The 17170-nt window shown below is 47.7% G+C and overlaps 1 protein-coding gene across 4 annotated transcripts in view; it reads left to right on the forward strand.

Moving 5' to 3' along the window:
• LOC135899725 (synaptotagmin-1-like) overlaps positions 1 to 17170 on the forward strand; it is a 270674-nt gene that overhangs the window by 238954 nt on the left and 14550 nt on the right. For 3 of the 4 annotated variants that reach the window (XM_065429048.2, XM_065429056.2, XM_065429065.2), the window contains 4 exons: positions 7980 to 8218; positions 11870 to 12073; positions 13831 to 14115; positions 16852 to 16965. In XM_065429048.2, the coding sequence (XP_065285120.1) occupies positions 7980 to 8218; positions 11870 to 12073; positions 13831 to 14115; positions 16852 to 16965 (842 nt within the window). The remainder of the gene's footprint in view (positions 1 to 7979; positions 8219 to 11869; positions 12074 to 13830; positions 14116 to 16851; positions 16966 to 17170) is intronic. The other variant, XM_065429070.2, reaches the window with a different exon arrangement.

Genomic DNA, 17170 nt, shown 5'->3' on the forward strand with positions numbered 1-17170 from the left:
GTTCTTTTGACAGTTTCAACGTTAAGCGTCGAATGGCAGCTCGTACTGCATTCTATTTATCAGTTCTTCTTTATTTCCAGTTTACTCGAAGGCTTATACTGAATCAAATAAAATTAAATTAAATAGAAGCTTCTGTGTATCGCGCCGGAAGTACAGTGATTGATGTCTCTACTTACTGCCAGTCACTCAGCTGGTGTAGTTTTCAGGTACATCTGACCTCAGTTCAGCTTTTATTAAGATGCTACTTGCACTAACGCATGGAGGAAGTAGAAGGCTACGTCCTTTACTACGACTACTTTTCATTTTCAGGCTATTCTTTGTACCAAGGCAGGAACGAATAAAATGAGGGCGCTGCAAAGTTCGACAGCGGCTTTTTCAAGTTTTTAAACAAAACAATAAGAGCGCCATAAAAGCATTTCCCGCAAATATAAGAGCTTTGCTCGCATTTTACCTTTATCTTTTTCATGGCTTCCACCATAATTCCACGCATCAACATCTAAACTCCCCACTTACAATTGAGAGAACCACGAATCGTTCCAGAGGTAAGCTTTTGTTGCGAAACAAGTGCACGAAAAAAAAAGTAAGCGCAGAATTTGGGGCCTGAACTTACCTAACCGAGCGTTCCTGTTAGTGCCCTGCCGCTGTTTCCGGCCTGTCTCAAGGCCAACAGGCAAAATATCGAGATGTATAGAGCAATATATATATATATATATATATATATATATATATATATATATATATATATATATATATATATATATATATATATATAGGTCATAGAGACATAAACTTAATGAATGCTAGAAAAGCAAGCTGTGCATAGCCAGACACGTGGTCCCTCTATGTCCGCGTTCGAAATTCGTTTCAAAACACAGGCTTTATGAAAGCTAGCTACCGTCCTGCTAGTAGGGATAATTAGGCTCTGCTTTAACCTACCACTTTTAGGGAGATTTTTTTTTGAGGGGGGTGGGGGGAGGAGGGGGTAATGCACACCACAAAATTCATTAGCGGCTCTGTCTGGCAAGTACATTAGCTGGCACAGTAATTTCATCTTGTCCTAGGCTCATCGAAGACACATGCCGGAAGGCGCCCACGCTTTGAGCCACTGCGGTTTTTCTTTGTCTCTACACTTTTTCGATGGCTTTCGTTGTTTCCCAGGTTACACGTGGCGCGCTGTCCCTGCTGAATTTGTTTTCAGACTTTCTAGTCAGAGGCTTTCCTAACGAGGTGCCGTGTGCTTCACCACCCATAAGCTTCATGCTATCGCGAAATTCCCACGCTCACGGAGCTTCCGGTATCTTGTGGTGGCCGTACGTGATTCTGTGGACTGTGTGCTTTGTCTCTTTTTCGAGAGAACGGAAGCATTGTGCTGCTGCTCTGAACCAAAATAAATACTGTAGAATCATTCATGTGTGGGCGCCATAGCAGGGCACTGTAGCCTAGCTAGCACATATATATATATATATATATATATATATATATATATATAGATATAATTTGTGTGTGTGTGTTTGTGTACGAGAATAAATGAAACCGAGGGACCCGATTGTTCTTAATCATATCATCCGAAGCCGACAAACACAGCCAGCAAGGACAACGTATGGAAAATTCGGGGGGAGGGTAGGGAGGGCGGGGAGTGTCCTACCTCGGACAGCCTGGGCGGTCGCGCGCGCCCAGGTGGGCCGCTGCCTCTTCAAACTCGCGACGGGTGCAGAGTCCGCACTGCACCGTATTTTCAAAGCGTAGTTCGTGTTGATGCGTGCGGCTGCACCAATGTCAATTCGGTCGTTCGCTGCTGCCGCATTTCTTCAGTGCAGCGTTTGGACAGCGGGTATCCGCGGTCATCGACTGAGATGTGTTCACGTTTGCTTGTACTCGTGTGACACCATGCTTCTTAATTGAGTTAGTGTGCCTGTGTTTACAAGTTTATACGGCCTATGAAACTGGCATCCTTACTTCGTATAGCTGTCGACCAATTTGCTATCAAAATCTATGCTTCGCCTTTCAGGCGAAACTGGAACTTTTTCCCCTATATTCTTTGCTTGTGGCATTGCGCCTTCCACATTGAATGATTGATGACTGTCAGTAAAGAAACGCGCATGGCGAAGAGGCATTTCCCTAATATGGAGCTCTCTTCCCTAATAGAGAGGTAGATGCGCGGCGTTTGGTTTGGACCCTTAGCTTTCTTTTTTCGAGAGGGAGGGGAGCGCAGCGACCGTAATGCTTTGCAGACAGGATCGCCAGCGCGTCATGCATGCGCCATGCTTGTTTCTTTAAAACAGCCATGCCTCGAGAGGGGTCCTTTAGGGACTCAAAGTTACGCTTACGGGATATATTTACTATCTGGACACCGTCCATAAAAAAACTGGGTGAACTTCGTCCATCCCTTTCCCGTGCGCTGCACCCAACTGTGGAGACACATCGCGTGGCGAGCAATAAACTACGCACCTAGCTACTCTCGGGAAACGAGCTGTTCGCCGAGCGGCAACAGGCTTGAAATCGATATTCTCCGGCGCTCGGGTCGCTCTAAAAGGTTGACTTCGCGGTGGGAGAAATTTCTTTCCTTGGCTCTGTGCTTCAGGACCCCTTGACATTAAAGGTTCCTTAACTTGCTGGATTGCTGCGTTTTACAACTCTACACTTCGAAGTCGATCCCAGCCGATCAGTCTTTCCTAGGTAATAGATTAGTCTTAGCGCTTTGCTTATATTTTTCGCGTTGCTTCACATTCAGGCGTAAAAATTGATGTCGCCGTTTGATAATTGAGTGCCGTAGTCGCCGTCGTCTGGAGAGTCGAATATCGATGAAGAATGAGTTTGATCGTGACAGTTTAGCTGGTGAATTTAGTGTGTGGAAGCAGTGTTTTGGGCATTAAGTGCAATGGGCCGCACCTAGAACCCCTGGCGCAAAACTCCATTCTGCTTTCTGTTTACCAGCGCTGTCTGTATAGCAGATTCAAAAAGCACTAAAACACTGCTAGTTTTCTTTTTTTTTTCATTTCACGTGGGGCGTTCCGAAAACGTTATTTTATAAACAGGTAATGCTTAGTTGGCTCATTTGCAGAAGTGAACGTTTATTATTTATTAGCGCTACCTGCCGTGGTTGCTTGGTGGCTGTGGCGTTAGACTGCTAAGCACGAGGTCGCGGGATCCCATCCCGGCCACGGCAGCCGCATTTCGATGGGGGGCGAAATGCGAAAACACCCTTGCGCTTAATTTAGGTGCACGTTAAAGAACTCCAAGCGGTCCGAATTTTCGGGGTCCCCCACTCCGGCGTGCCTCAGAATCAGATCTTTGTTTTAGTGCGTAAAACCCCAGAATTTAATTTTTTTTTGGTAAGAGCTACCTGTACAGAGCACCCCTTGATAGTAATTCATGTAGGGCTAAACTGTGGTTCATCGTAATTCGGTATCGTGATCTGTGGTGCGGACCCACACAACATCAGTCCACCTGGTCACCCTAGTTTGGGCGACGAGTGTTTTATGACTGTTATCGACGAAGCTCCTGCACCGATGTCCCGCAATTTGCGTCGTCGTAGGCAGCTTACACAATAATTAATGTAGTTTAGAAGACGTCATGGCTACGGAAAGTGCTCTTCGTGACCATTTCTCTACCCCTTCCGGCACGCTTGGAAAGATATTGTTATTATTTGGGCGCTTCCATTTCTGCGCGTTTCGTTTTCGATTCACAGTTGTTCGAGAATGCCAACCGCCAGCTTTTTCTGTATTGACTTTCCCAGTTCTTTCTTTACCCATTCGTACTTGATTTTATATTTGAAGACGAAGCTCTTTATGGGGAGGCAGCTCTATGAGATATATCTGTGAGAACTGGTAAGGAAACTGTCGTTATCTTTATAAGGAGAATGTTATCGTCATCGAATGATATTACACAAACGCCTTTCTTCAAAGAACCTCCAGCACACTACTCAGTGTCGTAGCCTGTGCGTACATATGTCGCTAGTATAAAACGACAGCGCGCGAAACTTTGTCTTTAATTTCAACAATCTCTTTTCGATCTATGAGAAAATTAATGAAAAAATGGCTGTGGCTTAGGTAAGGTTAAGCCCAGGATGCGAAGCATACTAGCCTTTATTTTAGTTGTTGAACCACTGTTTAGCCTGGTGAACTGCTGTTGCTTGGCTATATTTGGTTCGGCTAGACGAAGAAACAACTCATGCATTACTTCTTCGCCTTCAAGAGTGGAACGCGACAGCGTTCCCGTCGACCCGCCAAGGGGTGTAAGACAATGGGCTACAGGGCAGCGACTACGCGCCCCGCATTGGACGCGGTGAGCGTCGAGCAAAGCAGCGTTCGGCGCGGCAACGAAATGTGCGCCTGAGCAAGAGACGCACGCCTTAGAAACAGCGCGTTTCTAAGGCAACACCGCATTCACTAGAGGCGCTTTTGTACCGCTTTGAAGCGTTGTACTCGTGGCTCAGTGGTAGCGTCTCCGTCCCACACTCCGGAGACCCTGGTTCGATTCCCACCCAGCCCGTCTTGCAAGAGTTGAGCCAAAGCCACTTCTCCTCTGTCGTGACGTCACGGTGTCACGTGGTTTCATGGTCACCGCCGCGCCTGAGGAGCTGGGTTGAGCCCTCGTAATATGCTTCGCATAAAATATTAGGCCAATTTCATATATTGGGCCAACTTAATCCCCTGCACTCCGCATAAAGTGTTCCTAGGCCTTCAAATGGATTCTAAAGTGCCGTCTGGAACGCAACCCTCCATCCATTACGAAACTTGAGTGGCTTGGCGTGAAATATGTATTGGTTAGAACGCTGGCGAATGCGCGCTTCGTATTTCTTTTACACCAGCAGGAGATATATTGAAATGCCGGAGATGCCCTCTAGACCATCCATCTCTTGCTCTCGAATTTCAAAGCGGGATCACTGCCAAATCTCGAATCAATCATCGCTCGCCTTTCTTCGCTGTTCCTGGCCTTCGCAAAAAAAATAAGAGAAGAAGAAGAAGGAGAAGAAGAAACCGCAGCGCCATCTCGTGTTCATATAGAGTGACCTAGTTTCTGGCACGCCGCTCGCATAACCTCCTTACCCCGCGAAATCACTCGCCGTCTCGGCAGGTGCGCTGGCGCGTGCGATGTCGACAGGGGGCGCAGCAGGTGCGGTGCTCCCGCCATCCCCATGAGGGAGCCCGGGTCTCAGATGCGTGTACGCGTCGGAAGAAAGTGTAAACAGACAGAGGGAAAGAATGAGGAGACTCCCGATTCGAGGTAACCGGGGCACGCTTCGCTGACCCGGAACTTGCTCCCCCTTGACGACCGCTGCAGTAGCGAGCCGATTGGTTGCGCGAGCAGGTCAACAGCCACGTGTTCTTGTGTCCGAGTTCCCGATCCTGCTTGCTACTCCTCTCCGTCGTCAGGCTTTCTTTCTTTTTCAACATTTGTCGGCCTAGTTTTTTTTTTTGCCGTGTTTCTGGAAATGTATTTGCGTACGTAGTCGTTTATGCACTTCCGCTTAGAGTTTTTTCAGTTGTCTTAGGATTTCGAATGGCGTGAGCTGTTTGTTGAGAATCGTTTAGCGCAGCAGATACGGCGTTGGGCTTCATAGCAAGAAGTCATGGGTTCGGTTTTCAACGGCGGCAGTCACATTCTGATGGAGACGTATTGTAAGAATACACGTGTATCGTGGTACCGTTGTGCCTTGCAGTGCCCCAGACGGTCAAAATGAATCCACAGCACCCCACTATGGTCTCTCTCGTAATCCACTGTTGCTATTCGTGACGGAAAACCCAATAGATATTTGTTTTCTAATGAAGCCGTTGTTAGTCCTATATGGACAGTGTCACTTAAACGTGATGGGCTCAGACCGGCAGTTCGATAACCTAGAAATTTAAGGATAGGAGCCTTTCAGCGCATAAGATCTCCGCAGAGAAGTAGTGCGCGTGCTCGTAAATGTATTCATCGCACGCCATTCAACAGAGATTAAACATTTTTCGAAGCTTCGCAACTGAGCCGGTAATTCCGTGGTTGAATGGGGTAATCGCACACGAAAATATGTGCTGGACATTGGAAAACTCGTCAAAGTTTGTTAGCTACAAAATAATTTTTTTTCTTGGATACCGTGATCAGGAAAGTTTCAACGTCGGCGATGTGCAACTCTGCAGTGGCAGTGGGGACGCTTACAGCACAGTTAGTGGTCCCAAGATAGGAAGCACGGTTCCGAACGGTCCGGTATTTATGCGTGTGTCAACGCATGCGTGTTCTAAGGAGTCGGTGATCCTCACCTCGATAAGAGACAATATTATTCTTGTCTCGACCTTCGTGACAGTCCGGTTAGGTGCGCCTGTCTAGCTATCCAGGTAGCGAACACGTTGATAAGAGAGCAATGCAGTAGCAAACAGTTAGATAACCAGCAAAATATAATATAATGAATGCGCGACAAATGAAAGAAATATTTCAAGCCAGAGTGGCACGGGCATTCATCTAAATGCTTCCTGCTCGATCTGTTCCTGTAGCATAGAAAGCATCTCCTCGGGGAGTTCTTGGTATGCATATCTATCTTGATCTACGCCCTTATGCTGACATCCACACATAGTGGTGAGTGCTAACGGTGTCTACCGTTATATTTGGTTGGTTCAACAGCGTCATTCACCCGTGGTTTTAAAATAACTATAGGCTGAAACATTCAAAGGCGCTTTGCATTGGCAGAAAAGAAGAAGATCCAAAGACCGGGGAAGAGTTGAGCAGTAGTGCAGTAAAAGTGCGACTGCTTGCTCCCACGTTGAAACGGTCCATGCGCTCTAAGTGCGGATTCGAGGACGAAGGTGCATCGAGTGACCACATTCTTTACCTCCGCGCGACGATCAATCAGCACGTTAACTTCGCCTCTCAGCCGCCATTGTTGCCGCATACCGAACCGCAACTAAGGAAGCAGAACAAAAAGTGAATGATTTGACGCGTTTGTGCCACGTGACTTTTTTTCGCGCTCCTCTTTTCAGGCGGGAGCAGGTCGCACTACTCTCGACTGCTCCGCAACACCTCCTGTTCTGCCACTGGGTCACTGCGCGTGTGCTCCTGTTCGCCCATTGAAACGCAACTAGCCTCGAGAGAGTACTTTGTGGAGGCGTTTTAGTGCTACCGTTTGTTCAATGGAATCAATCAAGAGCGATATAAATAGCCAGTTAAGTCTTAAATCTAATAACTTAAGAAGTGATACATATGCTACCGAAACTACATTTTTCTCAATTTTGGGGAAATTAGTTGACTATGGTATAGAATACGAGGCCTAAGTTTCTCGTTCTAGAATTTCATGCCGACAGCCAAGCGTCGCTACGTCGGTTTGACGTCACGGAGTTGGAAGTATTTAGCGTTACTTATTCTACGCCGAAAAGAAGGGGCCTTGAAACTTGCTATGTCGAATCTTTGGTTGCATCATGTCCTGCCGATTTATCTATTTTACAGGTAAACGTTCAGCTAGACCCGAGTGGACGCTGGTGAATTCAGTGGCGTCGTAGTGAACTGGTGCGGAGACATTTAGTGTAAATCGAAACTTCAGAGCGAATTTTGGGTATGGAGTTGAACGAAAAACGTGCGCATAGCTCAGGTTAGCAACATCATCTCTTGGCATATCTGAGAAGAGCAATAAGTGACGGTTTCTTAGCTTTCATCAAATCGCACGATTATGATGTAGCGGTACTGCTATGGCTCTTGTCTTTGGTCTTGGTCTCATATTACTAGTATGTTTTTACGTGCGGAGTCGGAACACATTTATCGCTTTCCCGCTTCAAATGGGCGGCCAATAACACAGACACTGCATAAAGGATCAGTTCAGTAGCGGAGTGTAATTGCTTTCCGTCCTGCCCTTGCCCATTTCCGTCATGATGACGCACTATTAACGCAAGTCATGACAGCTTCGTGACATTTTCACGCACGTACACGAAAGTCGATTACGTACTCCGCCTTGCAGTTGCTACCAAAGCTATAGCTGTGGCTACATGCTTTCCATTCTCATTCCTACTATGCAGAGAAGCGCAAGAAGCTCTACTACGGCACCGACGTGATCCCGCTGCCGGCATGTCCGGTGTCCACCAAGTCCGTGCCGGCCACCGGCGAGGCAAAAGGCGCCGAAGGTGGCGGACTGGTGGGTGCCGGCGGCGTTGGTGGCTCCCTGGTCCTGCTGCCCTTCGTGCGCAACCGGGCTGCCCGCGATTCCACCTACAGCAGCATGTCCACGGCCAGCAGTCGCGGAGAGGCGTCCGTATACGTAAGTGCCTCCGAGGCGAACGCCATGTCTCTTATGATCCGGTAGAGGGTGATTCTGCAGGGCCTGGTTCACGAAGCTTCTTTGTTTTTATGCGAAGCATATTACGAGGGCTCAACCCAGCTCCTCAGGCGCGGCGGTGACCATGAAATCACGTGACACCGTGACGTCACGACAGAGGAGAAGTGGCTTTGGCTCAACTCTTGCAAGACGGGCTGGGTGGGAATCGAACCAGGGTCTCCGGAGTGTGGGACGGAGACGCTACCACTGAGCCACGAGTACAACGCTTCAAAGCGGTACAAAAGCGCCTCTAGTGAATGCGGTGTTGCCTTAGAAACGCGCTGTTTCTAAGGCGTGCGTCTCTTGCTCAGGCGCACATTTCGTTGCCGCGCCGAACGCTGCTTTGCTCGACGCTCACCGCGTCCAATGCGGGGCGCGTAGTCGCTGCCCTGTAGCCCATTGTCTTACACCCCTTGGCGGGTCGACGGGAACGCTGTCGCGTTCCACTCTTGAAGGCGAAGAAGTAATGCATGAGTTGTTTCTTCGTCTAGCCGAACCAAATATAGCCAAGCAACAGCAGTTCACCAGGCTAAACAGTGGTTCAACAACTAAAATAAAGGCTAGTATGCTTCGCATCCTGGGCTTAACCTTACCTAAGCCACAGCCATTTTTTTGTTCGTAAGCTGTTTTCTGCTATTGGGCGGTCGCGTTTCCTTGAAGTACGTGCGGCACCATATTTGGCTGCTATGTACCCTCAAGAACAATTCAAGCGTAAAATGGTTCTTGATGAATACTTGCGGAGATGCTTGTGTCTGTTGGCCTATTGCTTGACAAGCGCGGCGAAGACACAGATCAGAATGAAACACGACACACCTGACTTGTTCCTTCATGTCAGTCGTCTGTGCGCTGTTCGAGGGATACATCAATCGTAGCTAAGCAGCCCAGCGATCGGCATTTATTAACTTTCTTTCCATTTCCTGAGGCACCATTAGCTGTGTTCACGGTTTCCTTCTGTCTAGCTGGCGCGCACTGCCCACGATGATGGCGCTTTCCAGTTTTGCTTTGGAACATATTCTCGTCGTGCATGTGACGTTGTCCTCTTACGTGCTATTCCCGGGAAATGAGGTGGTAAAACGCAAACAGTCACAATTAAAAGCGACGTGGTTGTGTAGCCTCAAAGTATGGTAGCTGCTGTATTGCTTTTACTTGTTTTGAGAACAACTCGTACGCATAGGAGAAACTTGGCATGTAGCAATTATGGCGGGAGCCTGCCATGACGTGATAAATATGGCACGAATGTACGGTCGGCGCCACTGTTGGCTGTAGATGGCTCACCACCTAATGTCCACTAGCAGTTGTCATTAGAGATGGCAAAACCTATTGGGTTATTAATCGTAATATTATAAAAGCCCCATTCAGGCAATACTGAGCCAATGTAACTGTAACCGGACAAAATAATACAAATGGAACATATGGCAAACTAAAATGTAACTTTGTTAGTTAATTACTCTTACTTCCCTTTATATATAAAACTGATGTTTATTGGGCACTCACTTCAACCCCGTTCAATATGCCTCGCTTGTCTGAATGGTGCTATCTGCCAGAGAGCCCAAAGACTCCGTTCGTTGATTAATATCACATAGAATATTGAGTGTTTTATCTTTATCGTGTCGAATGTATTGAACTTCGATATTTTATCGGTAGTTGACCCTTCGATCCTTGCCATTGGTGCAGTTAAGTTCATGCTGAGCTATAAATATGTGAACTCCGGCGTGACGTACTTTTCCTAGTATAGACACTGTACAGGAGAGCCCTTTTGTATTGCCCACTAAAAGTTAGGGTTATAGTAAGAGAGTGGACATAAAAGAATTTCTGTGCAGCCAGTGTCGGCTAATAAGCACTGACATATCCTCTGTCTAGTTGGCGGCGTATTTTGGTTGGCTGATCCATTGAAGCAGTTTGTAGGGCCTGGCGTTTCCGGGCGAATTACACGTGGAGTTTATTATTCAGACCATTATTTCATACAAACATTTCTGCACAATGCAATCGAAATAATATCAGGCGACAAATGAGAGCGCGGATTTGTCATCATGTTATGAGAAAAAGGAAAAAACGAAACACCCTAAGTACGCTCCTATTGTCCTAGCTCTACTTCTATTCTGCTTATCTGTTCATGACAGGCCCGTTTTCGTTACTAAGTTGACATAAAGCTGGCTTCTCTGGAAGCTGACAAATTGTTTCCACATGTTCCCTGGGATTGTCTAGATGCAGATACATCACTTTCTAAGTCTGTAGCAAAATGCGCCGTTGCGGGATGTCTTCTGTCGCTGGCACTGAGCTCCTGCCTGCGCACAGACAATAGCAGCTGTGCGCGAAGGCCATGCCTCGAAAACTGCGCATGCGCAGGCCTCGAGGAGCGTGCGCATGACTGCCGCCATAGGAGGCAACACGTGAGTCACGAGGAGTCGGCTGCAAGAGCCCTGAAAACAGCACAAATTCAGTAAGGAGTACAGTGGCTTTATGTGGTGACGTTTCATTTGCTAGCATCAGCGCTAGCCAGCTTTTCCAATCACGGCTATTTATTAGGCACATCACTCAAGTTCGCAGTGTGTGCATAACACTTCTGTATTAACAACGCAGACACGCCACTTATTAACGTGACGGACAGACACACCGCTCGCGTATCATATCCCTCCTTGTACGCCGCAGTCTCCAATACGTGCTATGCTATACAGAACAGAAAATTCTGCAAGCTTTAAGAGAGTAAGCACGCGGAATTTTACGACGTTTTTGCATCGTTGGGACGTGGCAACGTCTTCACAACGTTTTTGCATCAAAGTTCAGATTAGTCAGCATTTCTGTAATTTCTCTCACTATGATAAGCTCTAGAAAGGTGGACATGTGGGTTATCTGGTTAAAACTCAGCATAAAAACGTTTTAAATCACGACCGAAAGATTCGAATTGAATGAAATTTTGGGATTTTACGTGCCAGAATCACGATTTGATTATGAGGCTCGACCTAGTGGGGAACTCCGGATAAATTTTGACAACCAGGGGATCATTAACTTACCCTTAATACACGGCACGTGACCGTTCTTGCATTCCCTCTACCCCCCCCCCCCACTCCCTCCTCATCGAAATGCGGCCGCCGGGTCCGGCATTTCATCCCGCGACCTCGTGCTTAGCGCAAAAAGACATGTTTTTTACCGCTATTGAACACACACAAAAGGAAGACACATAAAGACAACACGGGCGGCACGTGTTGTCTTTATGTGTCTTTCTATTGTGTGTGTTCAATTGCCGCAAAAAACATGTCCTTTAGCAAGCACCAACTAGGCCAGCAAGCAGTTCTGTTGCTTAGCAGCGCGGCACGATAGCCATAAGCAACGACGGCGGGTCGCAAGGGAAAAGACTGATAGAAGAAGAACGGCAGGCCAAAGGGCGCTTGTCATTTGGTTCTTGTGTAACGTGTTTTCTATGCGTAATAGTCGTTCTGATGATGATTGTGTCTGTGAACGTCGTATGCGATGGTCTTGCAGCCATCTCATTTCAGACATCCTTATAAAGGTAACTGTTATCAGTTACGGAAATAAGCAGATGTGCGTGTAAAAAAAATAGGAAAAAAATGACTAAGCAGCAACAGCTTGTTACAGCGGCAACAGCGTGCCGGGTATCCTGCATGCAACGGCTGTTCGCAGAGCGACAACTCGGCTGACGTGGCGGGCAGCGTGGAAGGCCAAGACGACGCTCCACCGATGCTGGGCAAGGTGACGATACTACTCCGGTTCCAGGCAGCCTCGCCCACGGTCTCGAACGCGCAGGGATTCCCGCCTGGGAAGCTGTTCGTCACCATACGGGTAAGTCGGCTTCCGGAGAGGAGTGTAGAGCCATATTTTGGATTGTAAATAAAAGGGTTTATTACCGCACCTAGTGTGCATTTGCGCACGGATGATAAAATGCGACAGCATACGCTTGTAGCTCTGGACTTGTGAATTCACACCTCACGCACCCTCGTGGTATCCGAGTGAATGGTTGGGTAGTAAACGCATTTGATCAGCGCTTTGGGTTAAGCTTGATATGATTTGATTTATTTCTCACAAGCAATGGGTGTTAAAAGGAAAGAAGAACAACAAAAACAAGAACTGCGTCCAGACGCAGCTTGACACGTCCTGCCTTCTTTAACGAATTTGTCAGAACAGTAGGCGTGCAATCGAGTCGATATTATAACACACATGAGATTGATCAGCGTCAGTGGTGCACAGAAAATACGTGGAAACGCATGATCACATATTTTCAGCTGCTACTGGATACCAGAATCCGCCTCTTCAGCTTGCAGTTTTGGCCCTGTCATCTGCGCACTTCTATTGGCGTTCAGTGGGGGCTAAAATATGCGAAGTTGTCGAGGGTATAGTTGGTGGCCTGTGGCCTTCGAAAGAGCGCCGTGACGTTTGCATAAACCATACCAAAAGGTGGACGGACTACCGCCTTCGATTGTCTGTATCCGTCGATGATACTATACTTTTACATTAAAACTGCTCCGCACTTTACACGTGCGTAGGTAAATAATTACATTAAAATCTAGGGTATTGTGTGTCTGCATCACGATCTTATTGCGAGGCACGCCCTAATCGAGGAATGCAGCTTCATTTTGACTACCTTCGGTTTTTTTTACCGTGCACCGAAAGCAAGGTTCGCGAGAGATTTGACATTCCGACGTTATTGCAATGCACCCTCGTGTTTAGCAGCGCAATGTCATAACCACTGAGTAACCTTCGTAAAGGTTCAAGGAATTCTCCCGCATGTATTCTAAATCTGATAGTCACTGCGGTAATCATGTTTTTTTCGATCGCACACACACACACACACACACACGCGCGCGCGCGCGTGCGCGCGTTTGTGTGTGTGTGTGTATGTGGGTGTGTATGTGTGTGTGTGTGTGTGTGTGTGTGTGTGTGTGTTACTTTTGTAGCGTTTTTCCTGGCCTTTATTTTTCCTACACTGCGGAAAAGAAAAAGTTGGAATTGAGTGCCCGTGTCGCCTGTCTTCTTATTCTTTTTTCCTATTTTCGTGCTGCTTGCCATATTAGCTGGTAACTAGCAAGGACGACGCAGTATCATGATGGCCGGGACAAGAACGCTCGCTTTATTCTAATATTGCACATATAGGCGCGCAAGAGCACTTCCATAGTGACTGCACATGACAGATGCGCAGCTATGCGACAGTTGCTTGGCCGGATACAACAGTTGCGGGCGTACTCTAGCGTTTTTCGTAGGTCACATTGGTAGGAAATAGAACACAATGGGGAACAGCGTTCATGACACGACAAAAATATAAATTGGAGCACATGCACTGGGTTCCGTCTTTTGTACTCGGGCACTCGCCTTCGCCTGTCATGGTTGATTTATTTATTCAATCGCTGTCCCTGAAACTATTCGTAAGAGCAGCCGTGGAGTTGAGATTGTGAAAAAAAAAATCAGCTGAGTAACGAAGCTACTAGCCCGATTTCGTATTGTCGAGAAGAAACATAGTTTATGCGTTATGGCGTTTCAGGGTCAGCAAATCTTCGGCCCTTTATAAAATCGATGGTTCTCATTTTTTTTTTATCGTGCCGCAGGAGGCACAGAACCTTCCTCCGAAGCCTCACGGCGTCGTGTGCGACCCCTACATCAGCTGCAAGGTGATCAAAGGGCGCATCAAGAAGCCGCGCCGCGGCAGCAGTGGCCTCCGGCGACCCAGCTGCATCGGCCTCGGCAGCTCGGGCCACTGCCTGGGCCAGTACCAGACGCAGACCAAACGCAAGACGCAGAGCCCGCTGTATAACGAGACCTTCTCGCTGGACCTGGCCAGGGGAGAGTTGAAGGACTCCTCCCTTTACTTGGCCCTATTCGACATGGACAAGGTGAGGATCGAAGCAGGTGACCTCAAGCCCACCTGTTGTGCATTTCACTGAGAGCCTGATGCTGCTGAGGGTCACGATCGCGCTTCATGTCGGTTCTTATCAAAAGCTGCCTGCGTTACGAGCACGAAAAATCAATTTTCCTGAATTTCCGCTGTCGGAAATTGGAAGCAGCGTATCCATGTGCATGGACAAAGTATAAGCGTCTTGTCACATTTCAGCACGGCTCAGTCAGTCAGTCAAGAACTTTATTGAGGTCCTGAGGGGTCTAAGCCGTTGGAGATCGCACGGGGCGAGCTCCTTGGGCCGAAACCGTAGGCGACGCCCAAGTCGGGACGGGAACGTGGTGACGCTCCGCCAGTTCTTGGGCCCTCTGGACGGCCTCGAATTGCAGTTTGAGGTCCGGGCTTTTGAGGGCTTCTTCCCATTCGGGCTCACTGGAGAGAGGGCCCTCTGGTAACGCGGTACATTGCCAAAGCATGTGCGAGAGTGAGCAGTAGGGTTCTGGGCAGTCTGGGCAATTTGCCGGGATTTCTGAATTGTAGTGGCTTAATAGGCCTCGTGACGGATACGAGTCCGTTTGCAGCATTCGAAACGCGGCCGCCTGCGCGCGCTCGAGTTTGGTGTGCGGGAGCGGGTATTTCATTCTGCCTTTTCGATAGTGTGAGGTGATTTCTTGGTATGTGAGTAGCGGGTCATTAAACTGAATGTCCAGCCCCTCGTAGGCCGTGGGACCGTCGCGGCGGGCAAGTTCTCGCGCACGGTCGTGGGCCGTTTCACTGAGGTTGGGTTTTTGCGGGTGGATGTCTTTCCCCATGTGAGCGGGGAACCAGGAGAGGCACCGTTTGCACTCGTTTGAGCTCGCTAGTAATATATGCGCTACCTCTTTCGGTACATTGCCGCTTTCGTAAGCCCGAATTGCAGCACGCGAATCCGCGAGGACATGGGTAAATGTGGGGTCTGCCATGGCGATGGCTACGGCTATCTGTCCGGCTTTAGCGCTGGTGGTCGATTTAACCGATGCCGATGACCGTAACGTTCCGTTGCCGTCCACAACTGCTATCGCGAAAGTTGATGTATTGCCGTACTGGGCCGCGTCAACAAATGCGGTGGCTTCACGATCCGCGTCTGTGCGGTCGAGAATCGCGCGGGCGCGGGCCCGACGCCTACCCACGTTGTATAGTGGGTGGACGTTTCTGGGAAACGGTGAGACTCTGTAGTTGTCTCTAATTTCACTCGGTAGGGTAACAGCGTGCTCGAGATAGGGAGATGGGGAGACATTAGCTTCGCTTAGAATTAGTCTACCGGCTTTGGACGAGGATAGGCGGAGTATTTGCGCCATAGTCTGAGCCTCGATCACTTCGTCGATGTTGTTGTGCATGCCTAGCTGATCAACCTTTGCTGTACTTGCTCTTTGTGGAATGTCCAAGACCTGTTTGATGCTCTTGCGCATGAGTGTGTTTAGTTTCGTCTTTTCCGTTTTCGTCCAGTTTTGGGCAGAGGCGACGTAATTAATATGGCTCATAAGGAACGCGTGGTATACGCGCAGAAGGTTATCTTCGCAGAGACCCTTCCTGCGCCCTGAGACTCTGTGGATGAGTCTGATCATATTTTCGGTTTTGGCGGTTAAGTGTTTGATCGTGTGTCCGTGGCATCCGGTGGCCTGGATTAGGAGCCCAAGAATGCGTATGTGGTCGACTCGCGGAATCTGTTGGCCGTCTCTTGTATGTAGTGCGATCGGAAGTTCGTCTAGAGGAGTTAGGTATCGTACCCCTTGGCAAGACTTGCGATATAGTAAGAGTTCCGATTTCTTGGAAGGGGGTTTCTTGTAATAGTATTACGTGCGGCTTTTTGGGTTGCTAAAACAGTTTTTTTTTACACATACACAAGTGAACGTTCAACACGCAGTGGGTTGCCGTGTTCATGCTGTATCTTGGAGTTTCATGTAATTTGGCGGTATTCAAAATGCGCCTTTCATCTTCGACGACACCACGGCACACTTGAAATTTGTGTAACTTTCATGTGTCAAATGTTTCTGGAAAGAATATGCCTGAACCACTTTGATGCGGTCCCGCATATACTTGATACCATATCCGCCGTGAATATGTAGCGTTGCCATTCGCTAGTACATTTTAACACGGATTGAATGTATTGCGCAACACAATGCGAGAGGGCATCAGGTGGATATAAAAGAAGAATATAAAATTCGTTGTAGGCCCATCAATTTTTCTTTTTTTTGCACCAGCCTCCCCAAGATAGCTCGTATACCAGCTATCTTATCCTAACAAAATTTTATAAAACAGCTTCAGCCAAATAACATGGATCTAATCAAAGTGCAATATTTCTGCAAGAAGCAGGCATTACTTACAAAAGAAATTGAAATGCGCATTAAAAGAAATACCGTTTGGCTCTTCAACGTTTCAAATAATTAGTTTAGGGCACATATTGAATATTACGATTTGGAGCTGGTGAGTTAACAATGGCAATAAAATAATTCTGAAACTAGCACTATTTTTTAAGTAAGCGCCGTCACATTATGAGCAAAATTCTCTGTCCCACAAAATTTTCTTGATAGAGCACGTGTTTATGCATTGCAGGAGCTACTTACGTGAACCCCCAATGCATTTAATTAACAAGTATTGATGTGTCTTGTGATTTCACGAGCTCCACTGCTATGATTGGAGCTTGGCGATCTGTGCCATTGCTAAAGAAATTTCACTTGTGGACCATCTTTCGCAGTGCTCCAATGACACCGAAGTGGGAGAGGTGATCGTTCCTCTGAAGGAAGTCGACAAGCTGGTTGAAGATCCCTCTGAGCACATGCTAGAATTGGAGCTCAAGGAGCCTAAGCAGGTGAGCTCATGCCACTCCCACTCTTACTAGTTATTTACTAGCACTTAGCTAAAGCATAAACGAAAATCAAGGAACATTGTTTTCCCGTACACTGACTGAAGGCCTTGTGAACAGTTTCTTTCTCGCTTTGGTTCGGCCTCGACGGAAAGTTATTTTGGTGTTGTTGATTAACGACAGATATTTCCCTCGTCCGCACATTTTGCTC

Source organism: Dermacentor albipictus, chromosome 10 (genome assembly GCF_038994185.2).
Source record: "Dermacentor albipictus isolate Rhodes 1998 colony chromosome 10, USDA_Dalb.pri_finalv2, whole genome shotgun sequence".
NCBI classification, from domain to species: Eukaryota; Metazoa; Arthropoda; class Arachnida; order Ixodida; family Ixodidae; genus Dermacentor; species Dermacentor albipictus.